This window comes from Herpailurus yagouaroundi, unplaced genomic scaffold (assembly GCF_014898765.1).
Source record: "Herpailurus yagouaroundi ecotype Mexico unplaced genomic scaffold, PumYag 215, whole genome shotgun sequence".
NCBI classification, from domain to species: Eukaryota; Metazoa; Chordata; class Mammalia; order Carnivora; family Felidae; genus Herpailurus; species Herpailurus yagouaroundi.
In genome coordinates this window covers 11,508,817-11,530,861 of record NW_024412446.1, presented here as the reverse complement: position 1 = coordinate 11,530,861, position 22,045 = coordinate 11,508,817, and the positions used below count along the sequence as shown (strand labels likewise).

General features: G+C 41.1%; 2 protein-coding genes across 5 annotated transcripts in view; both read left to right on the top strand.

Moving 5' to 3' along the window:
- Positions 1-16,877, top strand: part of NCBP3 (nuclear cap binding subunit 3) — a 33,764-nt gene extending 16,887 nt beyond the window's left edge. The window contains exons 4-14 of one of the 2 annotated variants that reach the window (XM_040455580.1): positions 402-527; positions 2,653-2,781; positions 3,241-3,317; positions 4,061-4,169; positions 7,909-8,008; positions 8,302-8,405; positions 10,190-10,487; positions 12,260-12,414; positions 13,928-14,089; positions 15,126-15,288; positions 15,755-16,877. In XM_040455580.1, coding sequence (XP_040311514.1) covers positions 402-527; positions 2,653-2,781; positions 3,241-3,317; positions 4,061-4,169; positions 7,909-8,008; positions 8,302-8,405; positions 10,190-10,487; positions 12,260-12,414; positions 13,928-14,089; positions 15,126-15,288; positions 15,755-15,863 — 1,532 coding nt within the window. In that variant the 3' untranslated portion in view covers positions 15,864-16,877. Of the gene's footprint in view, positions 1-401; positions 528-2,652; positions 2,782-3,240; positions 3,318-4,060; positions 4,170-7,908; positions 8,009-8,301; positions 8,406-10,189; positions 10,488-12,259; positions 12,415-13,927; positions 14,090-15,125 lie in introns of both variants that reach the window. The other variant, XM_040455581.1, reaches the window with a different exon arrangement.
- ITGAE (integrin subunit alpha E) overlaps positions 15,822-22,045 on the top strand; it is a 75,388-nt gene continuing 69,164 nt past the window's right edge. For all 3 annotated transcript variants that reach the window (XM_040455566.1, XM_040455564.1, XM_040455567.1), the window contains exon 1: positions 15,822-15,917. In XM_040455566.1, the coding sequence (XP_040311500.1) occupies positions 15,881-15,917 (37 nt within the window). In that variant the 5' untranslated portion in view covers positions 15,822-15,880. The remainder of the gene's footprint in view (positions 15,918-22,045) is intronic.

Here is a 22,045-nt window from a genome sequence, read left to right as displayed (position 1 = left end):
TCTTTATTATTGCACATCTCTCTTTGACAAGCATTTAAAAATTACAGAATCAGCTTGTCAAGTTCAAGGAGTAATCCTGCTGAATTTGGTATTGCTTTAATTATTACAGGTTAATCTGGGGAGAGGTATCATGTATTTTACCAACACCATTTGTTTCATCTTTTCCAGCCTAATATGCCTGTTCTGAATTAGATCATTTGTTTAATGCTGTTGCTTTGTGATAAAAATTAAAATAGTTTACCTTTCTGTCATATATCCTTTCTTTTGAAATAATTGTCATCTCTTTTAACATATTTCTTTTCTAAATATATGTTATCTGAACTGTCATAAATGACTACTTGTGGGATGTACAATAGTGGGTGGGAAAATTCTATCATCTCTTTTGTGTCTTGTTTTTCTAGCAATCCCCAAAGTGAGATTGGAGACAATCTACATTTGTGGAGTAGATGAGATGAGTACCCAGGATATCTTTTCCTATTTTAAAGAATATCCTCCAGCTCACATTGAATGGTTGGATGATACCTCTTGTAAGTACATGCAAGTTTTTTTTTGAATATGCTTTTGTTTATGATTTTAGGAGTTCTTGCCATGTCAGATGGTGAATGATTATGGTTCAGACTACTTGTCTAGCCCTGACGTCTGCCTTTAGCCTAGGAGAGAAAGATTGCCCATTGATGAGAACCAGAGTGTCTTAGCCAATCTGCCAGATCATACTCCATGAACATTCCACATCAGCTCAGTGGTGATGACCAGGGATCTAGGAGGTTGGTTGCTGGCATCTAAGTCTTATGTACATGACCGAGGCCTCCTTAACTCCCACGATTTCCCAATAAAAGGGTGGATCCAACTGTATAGACTTGGGGCTGTATGTTCAGGGCTTTAGCTTTTGTCAGTGCACCTTCCCATGTAGCTACTCACAGGTCTGGTTCTGCCTTAGTATCTGAGCTAGAACTGAACCAGAACCTTCCGACACTGTATCAGACCTCTCATCTCTACTTGCTTTGGAACTTCACCTGCTTGCTCTAACTTGTGAACTAGCTGTAATTTTTACTTGCCTCCCCACTCCAAGCCTGGCAGGACCTGTGGTAACCACTCTGCCAGCTTCTTGTCTTAACTCCCTTCTAGTCTGGCTTTACTTAACTATCAGCTTGCTGATCTGCTAGGTTGTACCCTGAATAGCTGCCTGGGTTTCCCAGCTGCTTTCTTTAGAAGATGTTGATTCAGGGGCACCTCGGTGGCTCAGTTGGTTGAGTGTCTGACTTTGGCTTAGGTCATGATCTCCCAGTTTTGGGATCAAACTCCACATTGGGCTCGCTGCTATCAGCACAGAGCCTGCTTCAGATCCTCTGTGCCCCTCTCTCTCTCTCCAAAATAAATAAAACATTAAAAAGAAAAAAAAGCTTTTAAAGATGTTGATTCAGTGTTTTCATTGAAAGAAGAAACATGATTGAAGAGTTTTCTCCATTTTTCCATTTGCTTAACTTACACCATCTAAATAAAAGGTTGACACACCTTTTTTTATAAAGGGCTAGACAGTAAATATTTTAGGTTTTGTAGGCCATACAGTCTTTGTTTTGTTGTGTTGGTTCAGCTCTGCTATTGTAGCATGAAAGCAGCCATAGACAATATGTTATTGAACGAGCCTGGCTGTTTTCCATAGAAATTTTTTTTACAAAAACATGGGGGATGTATACTTTATTTTACATTAATTATACCTATATAAAGCTGGTACTAATACAAATAAATAAATGAACGGGTGGTGGACTGGATTTGGCCTACAGGTTGTAGTTTGCTAACTCCTGATCTAAGTCACTCAAACTATAGCTAAGGGATATTAGAGTTGGAGGGACCCTTATTAGATTTACACAGTTTTGCTAACTCATGTTGTACATCAGAACTGAAAAACAGAGAAGGGAAATTGTTTACCCAAGGCCACATGGCATATTTATAACAAAAGTGAGAAAGAATCTGTAGCCTTTCATTTCCCAAACTGAGATGTAAGTGAGATGTAAGGTTAACTTTAGTTTGAGAAATGCTGTTTTAAACAAAATTAAACAGATTTCTTTTCTACAAGACTTTTCAACACCTTTTCCTTGCTAAATTCTCTTGCTTAAAGAAGCAGATTAAAAGTAGTTGCTACAAAGCCAAGTGGCTGTCATGCCTCCATTGTATATTCTGTGGATGCCATCATCACTCATACTTTACAGTGGGAAACAGTCATTCAGCACATTTGAGTGATAAGGAGCAGCAGATGGCTTCCCTGTAGGGGACAGTAGTATGAAGGATAATCCAAATTTGTTTTGATGTTATCATCTTGTCGTCATCATCATCATCATCATCATCATCATCATCAGAACTGCTAACACTACGTAACACTCGCTGAGCCAGGCAGGTTTAATACACAGAACCCATTTTCATCAAATACTTGACAGTTATTTTGTGGAACCCCATTTGGGAATGCAGCTCTAGGCTGATTTTATCAAGGAGGTTTTACTACCACTTTCTGTACTTCTTTCATTAGTTGGTTTGTACATTTACTGATGCTGATCTGTAGCTAGATGAGGCCATAGCAAGGAACATGTTGCAGTCTTTGTTTTTAAAAAACTTACCATTTAGATGCGATGTCAGGTTTTATTTTACATTTTGTTTCAGGTAATGTTGTCTGGCTGGATGAAATGACAGCCACACGAGCCCTTATCAATATGAGCTCTTTGCCAGCCCTGGATAAGATAAGAAGCAGGGATGCCAATGAGGACAGGTCATCTGAGAAAAGTAAAAAAGGTAACAACACAAAGGAGGGACTTTTGGGCTAAAAGTCCTGTTATTTACACAGTTAGTTTGGGTTTCTGTGCAGAGCATTATATAGCATTTCATTGTCAGTTGTTTCTAAAATAAGCTATGATGGGGCGCCTGGGTGGCGCAGTCGGTTAAGCGTCCGACTTCAGCCAGGTCACGATCTCGCGGTCCGTGAGTTCGAGCCCCGCGTCAGGCTCTGGGCTGATGGCTCAGAACCTGGAGCCTGTTTCCGATTCTGTGTCTCCCTCTCTCTCTGCCCCTACCCCATTCATGCTCTGTCTCTCTCTGTCCCAAAAATAAATAAACGTTGAAAAAAAAAAATTAAAAAAAAAAAATAAATAAAATAAGCTATGATAATCCAAAGAGGGAGAAAATCTTGAACTTTTAAATTACATGAGATGGAGTTATGTTAAGGTTCATCTTGTTGCTTGCATTATGTTTTAGACAAGCAGGAAGACAGTTCGGATGATGATGAGGCCGAAGAAGGAGAAGTTGAAGATGAGAACTCCAGTGATATAGAGGTTAGTAATAGGGCAAAGATATATTAAAGGTTTGAGTGCAAAAGGCTGTCTTTTTATATGACAGCAAAAGCTGTCTTTTTATATAAGTCTTAAAGACTTAGTGCGTTGCATTCTTCCTCTGGCTTTCACTTTTAGACCTTCGGAGGGTGCACCAGGTGCCTGGCCTTTCAGTTCATGTGGCTGTAATGAGTGATTCTTCTTGAGATCATAGAATTGTACTCATACTTCTGTATAAAAGAAAATGGTTTTATTGAGAAATACTTTGAAGTGTTACCTGTCTAATCCGTAAAATTAAGAAGAAGCAACTGATGGAATACTTCCTGATGGAGCATGTATTTTCTTGGAAATATCAAAGTGTATTCATTTAAAGAACATTTACTGAGTACCTGCTATATACCAAATTCTAGGTGCTATGGATATAGATCAAGCCAAAGTCCTTCCCCTGTTGGAACATACATTCTAGCGGAGAAGACAGAGAATGCACAGATACACTGATATGTAATATAATGTCAGGAAGTGAGGAGTGCTATGGAGGAAAGTAAAGAAGGGTTAGCAGATAGAGAATGATAGAGACTCTTAGAATGTTCAGGGAGAACATCTGACTTAGCAGTGCTTCAGAGGAACAGTGCTGTCATGCTTTGAGAATTGTTAAAGAATGCTTTCTCAATCAATGGTGACTTTGCTGTTGAATAAATATTAAAGAAGCTTTAATGTTTATATTGAAAATGCTCTTTTTTCTTAAGTTGGACACATTGTCTCAAGTAGAAGAAGAGTCTCTGCTAAGAAACGATCTTCGTCCAGCTAACAAACTTGCTAAAGGAAATAGGTTGTTCATGAGATTTGCTACAAAAGGTAAATGTGATTCTTGGCATTGATTTTTAGTTTTAATCAAAGTCATTTATTTTTCAGTGACATCCTTCTCTTTTGAATAGGAAGTTCGGTCAAGTAATCTCAAAGTCCATTCAAACTGTATAATATTCTATGCTTGTAAAACGATGGCTTGCCGCCTAAGTTAAATTTCAGACTTTGAAAGTGAATATTAGCTATTTGTATACTTTTGTGATTTTTGCCTAAAGGAAGTTATTTTCTGTTAAAGCTACTTTGCCCTCTGTGTTTTTCAGCCAAATTATCATCTGAACTATGAAAACATTTTTTTTAAGTTTTTATTTATTTTTGAGAGAGAAAGAGTGAGCAGGGGAGAGGCAGAAAGAGAGGGAAAGAGAATCCCAAGCAGGCTCCATGCTGTCAGTGCAGAGCCCAATGTAGGGCTTGAACTCATGAACCATGAGATCATACATGACCTGAGCCAAAATGAAGAGTCGGATGCTTAACCGACTGAGCCCCCCAGGCATCCCTGAAAACATTATCTATCTATCTATCTATCTATCTATCTATCTATCTATCTATCTATTCATTTCTCAGAGACAGAGACAGAGCGTGAGTGAGTGAGGGGCAGAGAGAGAGGGAGACACCGAATCTGAAGCCGGCTCCAGGCTCCGAGCTGTCAGCACAGAGCCCGATGTGGGGCTGGAACTCATGAACTGCGAGATCATGACCTGAGATGGAGTTGGAGGTTTAACCAACTGAGCCACCCAGGCGCCCCCCTGAAAACATTTTTAAATTATACTTTTAAATTTTTTTTTTTTTCAACGTTTATTTATTTTTGCGAGAGAGAGAGACAGAGCATGAACAGGGGAGGGGCAGAGAGAGAGGGAGACACAGAATCGGAAACAGGCTCCAGGCTCTGAGCCATCAGCCCAGAGCCTGACGCGGAGCTCGAATTCCTGGACAGCAAGATCGTGACCTGGCTGAAGTCGGACGCTTAACCGACTGCGCCACCCAGGCGCCCCTATACTTTTAAATTTATCACAGCAGTGTCCTCCTGGACATTGCTAATAGTGCCATTCAGCTCTAATTCTCTAAGGAGTCCAATTAAAAGCCTCTTAAATTTTTTAATGTTTTTATTTATTTTTGAGAGAGAGAAAGAGAGTGTACATGTGAGCATGTGGGGGCGAGGGGTAGAGAGAGGAAGATGGAGGATCCAAAGCGGGCTCTGCGTGGACAGCCCAGAACCTGATGTGGGACTCGAACTCACCAACTGCAAGATCATGACCTCAGCCGAAGTTAGGTGCTTAACCAACTAAGCCACTCAGTCGCGCCAAGCCTCTTAAGTTTGCAAGGCTCTTTATGCACAATGATTTTGGCGTACATTAAAATATGTAAGAATTTTGAATATGGAGTACTCTGGTTTGTTTTTCTTGACTGAGACATATTTTAAGAGTAGGGGCGCCTGGGTGGCGCAGTCAGTTAAGCGTCCGACTTCAGCCAGGTCACGATCTTGCTGTCCAGGAATTCGAGCTCCGCGTCAGGCTCTGGGCTGATGGCTCAGAGCCTGGAGCCTGTTTCCGATTCTGTGTCTCCCTCTCTCTCTGCCCCTCCCCTGTTCATGCTCTGTCTCTCTCTCTCGCAAAAATAAATAAACGTTGAAAAAAAAAAAAAAGAGTATAGGCTTGGAGTGCCTGGGTGGCTCAGTCAGTTAAGAATCCGACTCTTGATCTCACCTCAGGTCTTGATCTCAGGGTCGTGAGTTCAAGCTACATGTTGGGCTCTGCACTGGACATGGAGCCTAGTTTAAAAAAAAAAAATGGGGCACCTGGGTGGCTCAGTTGGTTAAGCATCCGACCTCGGCTCAGGTCATGATCTCACGGTTTCTGGGTTTAAGCCCCGCATCGGGCTCTGTGCCGACAGCTCAGAGTCTGGAGCTTGCTTCTGATTCTGTGTCTCCCTCTCTCTCTGCCCCTCCCCTGCTCATGCTGTCTCTGTCTGTCTCTGAAAAAAAAATAAATGTAAAAACAAAAAAATTTTAAAAAAAAGTATTGGCTCATTATTTTATCGACTCTGCCTCAGTTTTGGTTTGTCTGTTACCTCCTCATGATTAAATCGGGTTGTGCGTGTTCGCAAGAGTACCACAGAAGTGCTGCTGTTATCATTTTCAGTGCATCGTGTCAGGAGGCACATGATATTTATTTGTCCCGTTTCTGGAGGTGTTAACTTTTCTCACTTGGTTAAAGTAATGATTGTCAGGTTTCTCCTGTTTTTCCATTTGTAAATCTAAAATTTGTAGGGAGGTACTTTGAGATTATGTGAACTGCTTTCTGCTCATCATACTTCCAATTATCATCCATTGAGGACTTTTTAATTCTACATTTCTTTATGAGTTGGCATTCTGCTACAAGGAAGAACTTTCTTTTTGTACCCATTTGTTTATTTACTTATATCAGTTTAGACTCACGAGTCTTATTCAGTGGTTTATCATTCATTCGTATCATTTGTTTGATTTACAAATGTTCTTAGATTCGGCCAGAGGAGTCCCTTCAAGTTATGTTATTTTGCCATGCCTCCATGATTCTTTGAGCACTTTCTTACTTTGTGGCCCAGTGAAACATCTTGTTTTCCCAGACTCAACTTGTACTTTTCCTGTCCCAGATCTGGAATCAGCCATTTCTCCAAGGAGCTGGTGGGCATGTCTTTCTGAAGGGTGTACATACTAGCTTGTGCCACTGTTTACTTGTAGTACTGGATGGATACATTCGCATTGGTTTTCATCCTTTGCAGTCAGTGAGTGCCCTAGGAGCCATCAGAGATGTTTATGTTATGAAAGTTATGTTATGTTATGTTATGTTTATGATGAAAACATCAGAGATGTTTATGTTATGAAAGCCGTCAGAGATGTTTATGTTATGAAAGATCACTGCCCACTTTTTCTTTGTGTTAACTGGCATTTTAACTTGACAGAAGTGATCTTTTCTGTGTTCATTTGAGTGGCTTATTGGAGTGCATTCTAGATAAATGGTGCTCGGCTATTTTCTTTAAGCCATTTTGAGGAACTTAACAATAAATTGGAAAAACTGGTTTACCAAATATATGGAATTATGTATAATCTGTTTCTTTTAATACTTAGATTCTGTGTTATTGGTGTTGTCATTCAGAAACAAATGCCTTTCAGGGGACCAGTAAAAAAGCTACCTCATCTAGAAAGCCTTTTAGTTTTTGAACAGCTCTAATGACTGAAGTTCTCCTATGCTTCTTGGAACCTTGTATGCTGTGTTGTTGTTTTTAATAGTATTTTCTCTGTGAGGTCAGTCAGCTCCTTAACAACAGCTTAACCTCATTCATCTCTGTTTTTTGCCCCACCCCCTCAACACTGCAGTGCTTTTATAGGCACTGAGAGTGAATGTTTGTAATGCATCTTTCCCTTTTATTGGCAAATTGTGCTGGTGTGATCCCAGCTACAGAAAACATTTTTTTTACGTTTATTTATTTTTGAGAGAGAGAGAGCAAGTGCGAGCGAGCGGGGGAAGGGGTGGAAGAGGGAGACACAGAATCCAAAGCAGGCTCCAGGCTCTGAGCTGTTAGCATAGAGCCCGACGTGGAGCCCAAACTCACAAACCGTGAGATCATGACCTGAGCCGAAGTCAGACGCTCAACCGACTGAGCTACCCAGGCTCCCCGGCAAACATTTTTTTAAACCATTCAACATTGTCTTCACACCAATGGGAAATCCTGGGTAACTGTTGTAATTAATTTTTAGATGACAAAAAGGAACTTGGAGCAGCCAGAAGAAGTCAGTATTACATGAAATACGGGAATCCAAATTACGGAGGCATGAAAGGAATTCTTAGTAATTCTTGGTGAGTCCAAAACTTTAAAATACAGTAGTTTAAATAGTACTTAAGGTTTTCTTGATCCTTCAGTTGGTCTTCTGCAGTGCAGTGTCAGTGCCATGTGTGGACTTGAAGGAAGACAAGAAGGAGTCAGGATTCTTAACTGTGGTAAATGGTATGAAAGGCTGAGTTACAGTTTCATGTAAAATGTCTCTGTTTCAGTACCTAACATTTCATCAGTGTATAGTTGAATTCAATTAGTGGATTTCAGAGTCCTTCTTGTTGGTTTTTGATCATGTGCTTATTTTGGAACGTTGCAGGAAGCGAAGGTATCATTCCCGTCGCATTCAGCGGGATGTGATCAAGAAGAGAGCCCTGATTGGGGATGATGTTGGCTTGACGTCCTATAAACACCGACATTCCGGTAGTTGCCTGCTCAGCTCTTGTGTAGACACATGTTTGGCTCCCGAAATCATATTCTTATTCTTAATACAGTCTTTTAAGGTTCCAAACTTTATCATCCTCTCTTCCTTGCCCTCACCCTCTGCCAACATATAGGAAAGTAAGTCAAGTCACAATTAATTTTAAATTGCCCATACAAAAGAGGTCAAATGATTTTATGAAAGCTGTTCTAACAAAAAAAAGGCCAAATGTGACATAGGAAAAAGTGAAAATTTTTTGTAAGAATCTAATTTTTCTACTATTAATATCAAAAGCTGAATGAAAAAAATTTATCAGATGACTTGATTTTATTATTTTTTTGTCTGATGATGAAAATAGGCTGCTGTGTCTGGTGTTTTATGCTTATTGGCTCATGCACACGAATGCCTCGGCTAAATGAGATATCATGACCTGGGTTTCATTTTGTTTGTTCGTTTGTTCCTTCCTTTCTTTCTTTGGTGCTTATTATAGAAGAACCATTTTCATTATGTTTTATAAAGATTTGTTTTTATTTTGAATCTAAAGATGTGAAATCTTCTACATGCTTTGAGAACTAAGTTAGCAGACAAACATGGGATAACATGCATACATGTTTATCATTGTGACAGGGATAAGGAGAGGTGAAGTCTATCGTTTTTATTTTATGTGTATATCCAAAATTGTATATTTGAAATCTGCATCTTAAAAATGCACATACTTTTCTACTACACAGTTATAGGCTTCTAATTTCAGTTACTCTAAGATATTTCTATAATCTTTCTGTATATATTACTAAAGAAATTAAAAAGCAAATTGCCCATAATCCTAGCACTCTAATATAACAACTGATTTCATTTTACATTTTTCCTATTTGTCTCTTCATAATAAATATAATCGCTACGAACATATATTTTATAGTCCTCCACTTATGAGCATCTTCTCATGAACTTTGAAGTTAGAATTGATTTTCATTGTTCACAGTGGTTATGTGCTATAAAGTCACTGTGACAATTGATATAGTGAATACTAAACCATTCAGAGACTCTGGTCACACCATTTCCATCAGCTGATCAATATATAACCTTGTCTGATGTGTGTTTCTGTTTAAAGACATTTAATACATATTATTGATTCATTAACATTGGGCTCACGGCCAACAGCACTATAACTCATGCTTGAACAAAGCTTATTTAACACGTATTTTCTCTATAAGGCATATCACAGCTTTCTTGAGCTTAGAAACACTAGACAGCTTTGGAACTACACTTGGAAGCCCTTTTCAACAGTGAAATCACCAACAAAAGCCTCAAAAATATGAAAAACATGACACTTAATAGTCTGCAAAAAGGATACTTGTGTATAATATGAGAGCTGAAACACGAAGGCAGAGTGTTGCCTTGTTTGACCTCAGCTGGGAATATGCCTGTCTGGTTTTTTTGCCATTCCGCATATGTCCACAAATGATCATGAAAGCACTGTGAGTGTGGATTTTGGAGTTACAAATAAATTTGGCAGATTTGCAAATATAGAACTCATGAATAACGACAGTCGACTGGATTGTAGGTAATTTTATAATATCCGTCAGCTTGCTAGATCATACTTTACCTGCCATTCTTCTGTTGTAGATATCGGAATTGCAACTGGGTTGGCACTAATGTAGATAATGCTCCAGTAAGATCTCAGGCATGGGAACCCCACCTTTTTAAAAAAGGCCACCAGTGTAGAGCAGAAAATCAGATTCGTTAGTTTTAATACTTTTCCTAATGTTTTCTTGGTTAAATTTCTTAGGACTAGTAAATGTTCCGGAGGAACCCATTGAAGAGGAGGAAGAGGAGGAGGAGGAGGAGGAGGAAGACCAGGACATGGATGCAGATGACAGAGTGGTGGTAGAGTACCACGAGGAGCTCCCAGCTCTCAAGCAGACCCGGGAGCGGAGCACATCTAGGCAGTCCAGTGCCAGCAGTTCAGACTCCGATGAAATGGACTATGATCTAGAACTGAAAATGATTTCCACTCCTTCACCAAAGAAAAGCATGAAAATGACCATGTACGCTGATGAAGTGGAATCTCAGTTGAAAAACATTAGGTAAAAGCCTTTTCTTTTTATCAATGCGAGCTTTTAATTTGATTTTTTTAATTAAAAAAATTTTTTTATGTTTATTTATTTTTGAGAGAGAGAAGGAGGGGCAGAGAGAGAGGGAGACAGAGGATCTGAGACAGGCTCTGCACTGATAGCACAGAGACCAATGTGGGGCTCGAACTCACAAACCGCGAGATCATGACCTGAGCTGAAGTCAGACACTCAGCTGACTGAGCCACTTGCTTTTAATTTGATTTTAAATACTAATTCCTAACTTCCTCTTAGCTCCTCTTAATTTTATAATCACTTTTATCTGTTCTAATTTCAGTCTTATGAAGAATTTGAATAAAAGCATCCATTTGTTTCTTTTTTTAAATTTTTTTTTTTCAACGTTTATTTATTTTTGGGACAGAGAGAGACAGAGCATGAATGGGGGAGGGGCAGAGAGAGAGGGAGACACAGAATCGGAAACAGGCTCCAGGCTCTGAGCCATCAGCCCAGAGCCCGACGCGGGGCTCGAACTCACGGACCGCGAGATCGTGACCTGGCTGAAGTCGGACGCTTAACTGACTGCGCCACCCAGGCGCCCCCATTTGTTTCTTTAAATACACAATTGATTCCTTGTTATAAAAATGTTAGTATATTAAGTGAAAATCACCCATGGTTTCAATCTCTCCTAAAATAGAGACTTAGCAATTGAATGAATAATTTTCCTGCTAATTTTATGTGTATACATAACACACGGAGAAATATATTTCTTCAAAAATGAAGTTGGATTTATATTGTTTTACAGTGTGCATTTTCCATTTCATATATATAGACCTCTGTTATTTTTCACCCAGATGTAGTCCATTGTTTGAAAGTAGCATGATTTATTTAACCGGTCCCTTATTGATGGACATTTAGGTTTCTATTTTCTTACTGTTGCACTAATTAAATTTCTTGAATTCCAGTTATTGTACAAAACAATATGTGTGTTTAAAAATGTGGTGTTGCTAAATATCTTTCCAGAAGGGTTTTACTCACTTTATAACCTATTACTTATATACTTACAAACTTATCACTCTCTACTTTTTGCTAACTTTGTGGGCCAAAAAAAAAAAAAAAAGTTATTTTAATGTGTATTTCTTTGATGACTAGTGGGGATGAGCAGATTCCTGAGGGCAGATGTACAGCTCAAAGGGTTGGTTGGGGTCTAGAGTTGCTCTCCCTAAGTGTACTTGGTGGTATGTTTGGGGAAAGGAAAAACAGTTCAATCTGGTTTGTTTGTATGACTTTGTTCATATCCTTATTTTTAGTTTTTAGAGAACTTTCCAGTGTTGAATGCTGTCAGAATAATGCTGGTGCATGGTAGCAGATGTCTTTGACTGAGAAGTCTGCTCTTTAACGAAAGAGATTATAGATCCTCTTGTATCTTGACTGCTGTGAAATCACAGCCTGCATGAACAGAGATCCCTGAGCGCTTTGCAGGCCTTACTTAATGTTTGTCTCAGAAGGGAGGGAACTTGTAATTATACATTCTGTGATAGTTTACAGGTATCATTTGTGGAAACCACCCTGGAAAACTCAGGAACCTATTTGCCCTGACTAGTCTCTCTGTAGCAAGCTGATCATGATTTTTATAAGCAAATAATTATTGGTGTATGGTATTTGTGAGTGAATATTTGGTATATTAAATTGGGTATCTTAAGTTTTCTCCAAAGTATATGAGATTGTTGCATAGGCGTTGTCCCACAGTTGAAGTTGGTTAATTGTGCCTTTTTTTTTTTTTTTTAAAGGAACTCCATGAGGGCAGATACTGTATCCACAAGCAATATCAAAAACCGAATCGGTAACAAGTTACCGACTGAGAAATTTGTAGATGTCCGACATCTGTTAGATGAAAAACGTCAGCACACACGTCCACGGCCACCAGGCAGCAATACTAAATCAGGTAGTATTCATTTGCATTTCTCAGCTTCATTCTGAGCTCCAGAAAGTGAATTCAGGCAGAGATAAGTCTTTGGTTAAAACATTGCCATTAGTGAACTGATTTAGTTACCCTGCTTCATCACTTCTAAATTTTTGGTTAGGCATTGGAACCTTAAGACATGGAACATAATCATACTTTTGCAATACTGGCTTTCAATATTTTTGTCCCAATTATTTTGCTCTGAATGTCATTGATATACTTCATACATAACGATAATAGAAATTAGGTTGGGTTGTTGTGTAAATGGTTAAGAATTTGAACTAGATAGTATATATGTGCAAATACACATAGAGTGGGTACTTGGGCATGCCTGCTGTGTGCCAGGGGTAGGTGCTGGGAGTGTTAGAATCTTTGGAGGGTCTGCCGAGTCATCCTAGGACTCAGATGTAGTAACGTGAGTGTGCACATTCAGGTAATCCCACCCCACAGCAGAGTGTAAGTGTTCTCATAGGTCTGTAAGCAGTGGGCATTGGGCACACGGAGGGAGGGAGGTCTACTCAGGGAATTGTGGAAGGCTTCTCAGAGAAAGTGGCTTTAGAGCAAGGCCTTGGTAGGGGTGGTGTGGGCTCTCAGTTGGCAAACCTAGTTTTTTGATGTGGGAAGTAACCTAATCTTATGTCTATTTTAGAAAGATAATTTTGTGACCAGGTGGGGTAGGGTAGAGATTTAAATAAGTAACAAGGACCTGATCTAGATCAGGGAAAGTGGAGACAGAATGGATGAGAACATCAAACTTTGTGAAGATAGAAGACTCAGCATTGGGAAGAAGGGAGCAAAGGGAGAGGAGCCAAAGGGCTCAGCCCTGAGGAACCAGAAAGTTGGGAATGCTGTTCTGTGAGACAATTAGCAGGATGGGTAAAAACCCCAATGACTTGCTAATAAACCTGTTGTTGCTGCTGCTGCTGCTGCTGCTGCTGCTGCTGCTGCTGTGTATTGTTAGAGGGAACTCAAGAGGACAGACTTCGGAGGGATGGGAGGGAGGAAAAGCAAATTTGATTTGGAATATCTTCCCTTGATCCTTTGGGTTTTAGCCATCTTGTTACATTTATTGTTAAATGTAATAAGTTTATCAAAAATTCCTTATATGTTCAAAGACTGTGGCTTCTGCCCTCAGGGAATTTATAGTATTGTTAGCTGAGATGTTTGGAAATTCTTTGGTATACTTGGTTCTACTAAAAACAAAAAAACAAAAACAAAAAAAACAAAAAATCCAAACAGGTGATTCTGCCTCAGAAATTCCTTTCTGGAGCAGTCAGCTGAGAGGCTTTTTTTCCATTGAAAGCCCCTATGTCTGCACTTTCCTAGGGGAATCCAGACTGATTACACAGAAGAATTTTAGAAGCTTGATTTTGTCAGGCTCTTTGTCCTCCTTTGGGGAGATTTGGCACTAGGTCCTGTAGAGATCTCAGGTTGACAGTATGAATAGCAAAGCACACAAGCTTGGTCACAGTAATACTTTTTTTTCTTCTTCTAGATATACGCCAGCGGTTAGGAAAAAGACCATATTCTCCAGAAAAGGCTTTTAGTAGTAACCCAGTCTTTCGGAGAGAGCCTTTTTCTGATGTACATAGTAGACTGGGTGTTCCCAGGCAAGATGTTAAAGGCCTCTACTCTGATACTCGGGAGAAGAAATCAGGTTGGTAACACTTAAAACTGAAGGAGATAGGAATTGGGTAAGAGCAGACTATAGCATAGAAATACTTTGTTAGTTGAAGGCAGGAAATAGCATATGTCAGAATTAAATTATTTTTCCTCTTCCGTTATAGTCATTGTCATAATTGTAATAATAACAGTATAGGAAACTTAGAAAATAGAAAAAAACAAAACCAGCCTTGGTTCTTTCTGTTTAGCACAAATACTTTTTAGTCTTAAGTCTCCATTAAAGTCTTTGTCCATATACGTAACCTGCTTTCTTCATTTTAATTGTGATCATTTTTCCACACTGTTAAATTCTTTTTTTTTTTTTTTTAAATATTTTAAATGTTCATTTTTGAGAGAGAGCACGAGCAGGGGAGGGACAAAGAGAGGGGGACAGCTGTGCTGACAGCAGAGAACCTGATGCGGGGCTGGAACTCATGAACCGTGAGATCATGACCTGAGCCGAAGTCAGAGGATTAACTGACTGAGCCACCCCGGTGCCCCACATGTTGTTAAAATTCTTTATAAATAAAATGTTTAATTGCCTTATAGTATGCTATGAAATTCTAAACACATATTTCTCTATTGTGAGATATTAATAAAGTATATTTTAAAAATGAATAGATATTGGGCCAAATCTCTGAAAGTTTACAGTGTAGCAGGTCCCTCACTTTGCAGAATTTATAGCTGGGAATGATCTGGGAATGGCCCGCTCCCGGCAGAATGAAGCTCTACACTGAATGGTGAGTCTCACCAGGGAGGGGAGATGTAGCATAAGTAGCCTTGCAGGTGATTCTGATACGCATATGGGAGGCACATGTCCCTAGCTGTGAGAGTCTCCCATTGGGTCCAGATCCCTCACTTTGCAGGCAGGGGACTATAGCCAGGGAAAGGAGATAACCTTCCCAACACTGCACAAAGGTTCCAAGAGCCACAGACCCCCTCCCCAGTGTTTCTTGCACATTAGGTTGTTGGCAGTGCCCCTGCTTCTCAGCATTGACCACCAAAACTGAAATGCCTTCTCACCCAAACAGGTAGTTTATGGACTCGCTTAGGATCTGCACCCAAGACCAAAGAAAAGAACACGAAGAAGGTGGATCACAGAACACCGGGCACTGAGGAAGACGACTCTGAGCTGCAAAGGGCATGGGGGGCTCTGATAAAGGAGAAAGAACAGTCTCGCCAAAAGAAGAGCCGGTTAGATAACTTACCATCTCTCCAGATTGAAGTTAGTCGGGAAAGCAGCTCTGGTTCAGAGGCAGAGTCCTGATGCCCTTGGGGCCAATGGCAGCTGCCCTAAAGTCTGACATTCTCGTGCAGGGTGGGGTGCACAGTAGGAACCTTCCCTCCCTCCCCCTGCAGGAGTTGGCGCCTCTCCTGCTCTTACACAGTCACCCTCAGCTCTTGCTACTTCAGCAAGACATATTAAGAATGTGACGTGTTTTGAAGGGCATCTATCTTTTGCTGCAGAGTTAGAGTTCTGGGCCCTCAACTTTTTTCCCACTATCCCACAAGCTTTACCCTTTGAGGAAAAGGCAGCCCTCCAGATTTTGTAGACGTTTTTCTTAATATTTTTAACATTGTGTCTTTTAAAGAAATGTTTTACACAGTTCATCCAAAGAGCAGAGAACTGAACTTCTCACTATTGCCTTGGCCCTGACAGCTGTTACCAGCACCCTTTTCCCAAGAAAAGTCAATTCCCAGGTGCTTATTGGACAGCCTTCGAGGGGGAAGATGAGGGAAGCTGCCAGCTCACCCTTCCAGGACCCTAGTGTCGGGGCCGAATCTCATGGACCTGACTACAGAGGTGCACCAGTGCCGCCCAGGTAGATAAGAGATGCAGCGTCGATCGTGCTTCCATTCCTTCCTGGGGATTTCTGTTAGGGGCCTCTTCGTAGCAGTCAGCTTGAAGTGAAGATCAAGTTCAGTGCTGTGGGATTTTTAGGAACAAAAAACTGTGACTTCTGGATTTGGGGTGGACTTTTGTGCTAGGGGTGGGGTCATGGGTTAATGTTGAACAATTTTTAAGTCTGTATTATGTTTAAAAATATTAATGATTTAAAAGTTAAAATTTTTAATTTTTATATGTGAAAATACTTCCTGTTGGCTACAAGGGAGCTCAAGTGGTGTCTTATGCGTGCTGTTAAATATATATTATATACTTTGGAAGAAGGCAAAGAGAGGAGTCTCATTATTTTTAAATGATCCTAATTGTATAGTCTGTCTGTTGTATATAGAATTCAACTTGCTTTTTGGCCACTGTAGGAAAAAAAAAATCCATCCATCAGAGATGGGGTCCTGTTGTTTATTATCACTTCAGAAGTGATACGTTGGTATTTATTCTATTTCCAAGTTCTGGCGCCTGAAGTTATCTTTAAAACTGGCTAATAAGATCATAGTTATGGAAATTTTAGCTTGTTTATTTCTTGTTTGTTTCTAAACTCCTTTCAGATTATTTTAAAGGCAGTAGATTATTTTGTCTTCCTGTTTGATCTCTATCTTGAAGTATTTAATGTTTATATTCCTTTGCAGGCTTAAAAATAGTGTTTCTCTTCAATTCACTAGAATTTAAGAGTTAGAGATTGTAAACCTTTGTCCCTTTGTGGTGTCACAGCTCTTCACCTGTCTGGCTTGTTTCAGTACCTAGTGTAGCCCTGGATTCTAGAGATCTTTACTTGTGGCTGAGCTAATGGTCGCATTGATAGTTGATTACAGTATGGTGTGATTGAATACAGAATGCTGCTGCTAATAAAGAAAATAAAGGGCTGTGGGACTTAAGAGCTGCAGCAGTTGTACTGTACCATGTTTTGTTGGTTAAACTGCTTTTTTCACTCCCTTTAGAAAGATCGGAGCCTGTAACTATTGCATGTTTCTGCTTCCTGATAGGATTCTGGGAAAGAGCTGGTTCTCTGCCAGTTGAGACCTAATGTTTCTGAAGTTTCTCAGCTGTTTTGGTCCTGTGAAGCACACAGCTGAGAGCCAGGTTCTTGAGAAGGGGCAAGGTTTAGGGAGTTGGTAGAGTGAGAAGGACAAGGACCTGAGAGTCAGAGACCCAGGTGCCAACTCCTGGTTCTGTCCACGGGCCTGGGCCTCAGTTTTCCCATCTGGCAACTGAATGGGCTGGTACCACAGCTTCTGACTTCATTGGTGCATCTCTGTGGTGTTTTTACTCTTCCTGAAGCAATGGTTGTGGTGGGCTGGCCAGCCCTGGTTTCTGTTACAGGCGTGGGGTGGGTCAAAGAGACAGTTGAGGGTTGTGACACCATGAGGTTGTGGACAAGGATTCACCCCCATCCCTTTTCCATTACAGTCTGTGGGTCTTCAAGCATGACAAAGATGTCCTTGTGGTCAGGGTCCTAATTGATGTGGTCTCAGCAGTGTTCAAGAAATGCCCTTCTTTATGCTTCTGTGTTTCCCAGTCATGACCTTTTCCACCAGTAGTTCAGGCCCATCTGTCCCATGACCTTAAGCCCTTGCCAGTCTCCTTTTAGAGATCAGGGAAGGCTTTCTGGGAGGGTGGTGGTGGTGTATAGTCAAAACTGGACTTTTGATCTAACCAAGAAAAATGCCTGCTTGAACAGCCTTGCAGTCCTTACAAATACACAGAACCAGAAAAGTATCTTAAAGATTTTATTTCCCCAAGTTATGGTTGGTCACCTCCTGTCTCACTCTGCAGCCTACACTCAGGCACTCAGATCTTGAAACATCTTACAGGGGCTTTGAATGCCCAGGCCCTCTCTTTGGAGTTTGGGAGTGGGGGTGGATAGTCAGGATGGTCCCCTAGTGGCAGCTCAGCGTGCCTGGGTGCTCCTTATGCATGTGGGCAGGAGAGCTACACACTTTTCTGTATTCTTCTTAGTCTTTACACATGAGATTTGAAATACGTTTTGCTGCTTGATAGTAATTGCAGATACCTCATTTCTGTGTCCCCACTCTCCCTCTTGGGAGACACACCAGCTACCCAGGAGAACTTGGGGAGCCGTGACAAGCGTTCCTCTGGCCTCTAGTCTGGTCCCATGAAATCTTCCCCTTAGTTCAGTCACTATCTTCTCCTGCTGTATCCCTGTGGCAGCCTCCTCCCCGGTCTCTGCCCCGTACCCCGTCCCTTCCTCTGTTATGGGCACTGCAGCTGGGATAAACTTTCCTTGTTTTTTGCAGCTTTACTGAGATATTAATTACATAGCATACAGTTCCCTCTTCTATAGTATACACTTCAGGGGCGCCTAGCCAGCTTAGTTGGTAGAGCATGTGACTTTGATCTTAGGGTTGTGAGTTCGAGCCCCACGTCGGATGTAGAGGTTACTTAAAAATACCTTTAAAAAAACAGTATACACTTCAGTGGCTTTTAGTCTATTCACAGAATTGTGCAACCATCACCATAGTCAATTTTAGAACATTTTCATCACCCTAAAGAAACCCAGTACCCATTAGCAGTCACTCTCCAGTCCCCTTTCCCACCCTGGCAACCACTACTTGTTGTCTCTATGGATTTGCCTATTCTGAACATTCATATAAATGGAATCATACACTTTGTGGTGATTTGTGATTGGCTTCTTTCACTAAACATGTTTTTGAGGATCATGGTGTATTGTAGCATGTGTCAGTACTTCTTTTTATTAACGAATGATATTCCATTGTATGAACAGTACATTTTATTTATCCGTTCACCAGTCGATGGTCATTTGAGTTATTTCCATTTTTGGCTGATATGACTAATGCTGCTATGGAACATTTATGTTCCAAGTTTTACGTGGTGATGTTTTCATTACTCTTGGGTTATATACCTAGGAGTAGAATTGCTGGGTCATATGGTAACTCCATCTTCACCTTTTGAAGAATTGCCAGACTGTTTTCCCAAGTGGCTCCATCATTTTCCATTTTTCTCATTAGTGTATAAAGGTTCCAGTTTTTCCGCATCTTCATCAACACTTGTTATTTTGCAGTGTGAGTTGGTGTCTCATTGTGGTTTTGATTTGCATTTCCCTGATGACTAATGATGTTGGGCATCTTTTCATGCACTTCGGAATGAACTTTCTTAAAGTTATTCCTGTTATTCCTCTGCTTAAAACCTTTCCAAACTTCACTGTTGCACTTGGAATAAATTCCAAACTACTGTGGTAGCTCACAAAGCTCGTGTTCTCATCCTCCCCTGCCCTTGTGCCCACAAGTTCCCTGGACCCACCTTGATCTCACCAGCCTTTCAAACTCTGCTCGGTGCTGTTCTTCTCTAGCAGTGACGCGCTCCCCCGGACCTTTCTCTCTCCCATCTGAGCCTTGCCTTCTCTTTTGCTCATCTTCAAGGACTTAGAGACCCCTCCAGGAGGCTACCTCCCAACTTCCAGAGCCAGATCATGGGCCCCTGCTATGTATCCCACAGTACTGCCTTGGACGAGACTCGGCTCCTTCCACGGTTGGGTTATACAGTCACACCTAAGATAAAAATGGAGTGTAACCAAAATTCCTCTTGGAAACCCTGAGTAAGGTGCCATGTTGAAAACCAGCATCGAAAGATCCAGCACAGTTGGTTCCTTCCTGTGTGGGAATACATCAGAGTTTCTTTGGTTGAGCTCCAGATAAAATGGTTGGCCTGCAATTAGGGCCATATTGTGCAAAAATACCCACATATTTTTAGGTGTTGGACTTACACTTAGGCAAGCAGCTCACTTTTGAAAGGGCTCTTGGGAACTGTAACAGGCCACAAGGAGCGGCAGGCGCACAAGCTTGCCTTAGGCCCTCCAGCCGGTCTGTTCAGTGAGTGGAGGCGCCGGTGAAATGGCGCAAATGACTTAACATTGTTTTCCTTTTTCCTTGTCTTTTTTTTTTTAACTTTTCAGAAAAATATACCATTGTGTTTGCCTAAGTGAAATGTGTGTATGATGCCAAATCTCTGTACCCGTCCCCGCCCCCTGCCCCGAGTCAGCACACCTATATGCTGAATTGTAATACCCTGATCCTACTTTGTCTTTTTTGCTAGATTGTAAGCTCCATGAGAGCAGAGACCATGTCTGGTTTGTTCATGGGGGTTTCTCCAGTCTTAGAACATGTCTGGCACCTGGTAGGTCGTCTGGAAACATGTGGTGGGTGAGTGTATAAATCCTTCAGCTGCAGGAACAGCTCCATTTTCTGAGGCCCTGGGGTCCTATTACAGGCTAGTCCTTGTTTTCTGCCCTGTACACACAATACTTGATGTTCATGTTTTATTTTCCCTGTTAGCCTGTGAGCTCCTCACGAGCAGGTGTCTTCATGTTGTTATCTCTGTCCTCCCACCATGCCAGTTCAGAGTAAGTAGTACTTCAAGAGTGGTTGGTAAATGAGTGAATTACGGTAACAACCCAGCTCTGGCTCCTTTGTCTGCAAGCTGGTCAAATTCTAGGTAGGACTACCAGATTCAAAAAGAGGAAGATGATCCAGAAGTGCATAAACTGTACTTGTATAAGGAAAAAAAAAACCTCATTAATTCGATCTCCATAAAATTCAAATTTTGATGATCTGGTCATATCTGAGCTGAAGCTTACTTGCTGTGTAAAGAATTTGTTAGAGAATCATGGAGGATATTTTTTAGAAAGCATTCATCTGCCCCAGGAGAGCAGGAAAGGAAGCTGGCCGGTGGATGAGAGGCCCCAAAGAGGGATTGCTGAGCCAGGTCTTAGGTGGGTCCTGTTGGAGAGGAAAGTGACATCAGTCCAGAGAAGGTGAAGAGGAACCCCTTTTCGGGCAGTAGCTCTTTTGCCTCCAGCAGCCCTCCACCTCTCAGTCTGGGCATTCTGAGAGTTATGCTGAAGTGCTAGTGGGCAGTTTGGATTCATATTAACAGCAGATCATGGCTTCACGGATCAATTCATCACTGCACAAATAAATTTGGTGTATGAATAGTTGCTTTTAAACTTTATATAATGGGAAACAAATGAGAAGTTAAACCATTTTTTTTTCCTTTAAGAACTAAAAGTACAGAATGTTTTTGATAATTTTGAGAAAATCACACTTGCCTCAAGGCAGATTGTTATTGCATAATCTGACCAACAGAAATCCAGAACTTTCTTACATGTTTATTAAATAAATCTTAGAAGAAAAAATATGGTAGCGTTTTTTAAAAATGAAATTCTATGAACATTTGAAAGGACTTTGATGTTCCTCGGAACATTTACGGAAATGCTGGCTCAAAAGCCTATTTCAGATTGTGAGCACTAAAGTGGGACTTTCCTGTGCTATAAATAAAACTCTAGAGTATGGGTGGTACTAACCTGCCCTAGGCTTCTTACCTGTTTTTGTTTGAGCAATTCTAGAGGCCCTCTCTGCATGACCAGATTCTTCAGTAGCTGAAACTTTGTGTTATCTCCAGTTGTCTGTCACCCTCACCCCTGACTGGTGTAGGTTAGTTAGTGAAGGCAGGAGGCCCACACCATTGGCAGGAGAGGAGACATGACCTTTCTGTCCCTTCCTGGGTGTTGTGTGTTTACCTGTGTGACACATCCCCTCTTGTCATTGGCAAGGATTAGAGGGCCTATGAGCAGTAGGCAGCACTTTTAGCTCAAGTAGGGTGTCTTTTGGGGAGGGTCAAATAGAGTGCCAGAGGCTGGGCCTGAAGCCCTGGGGACTCATTTTGTCTCCCATACAAACTGGAAAAGACTGAACAAATCCCTTCACCTCTCTGGATATCAGTTTCTCTATCTGTCAGATGAAGGGCTCACCTGGGATTGTCTCCTGGTTTCCTTGTAGTGCTAATGTTGTGTTCTAGGATCTTTGCTCTAGTTTTCCAAAGACCATTAGGAACCTAAGTTGAACAGGAAGGAGGTAGGGGCGAGCAAGAGGCCCAAGTCCTTGGACCCTTGGTCCGTAAACCAACCCCTCAGGGAAAACCAAGAGGATCCTCTTCCATGCTCCCTCCCCATTAAGCCCACCTTCCCCAACACACACACACACACACACACACACACACACACACACACACACACAC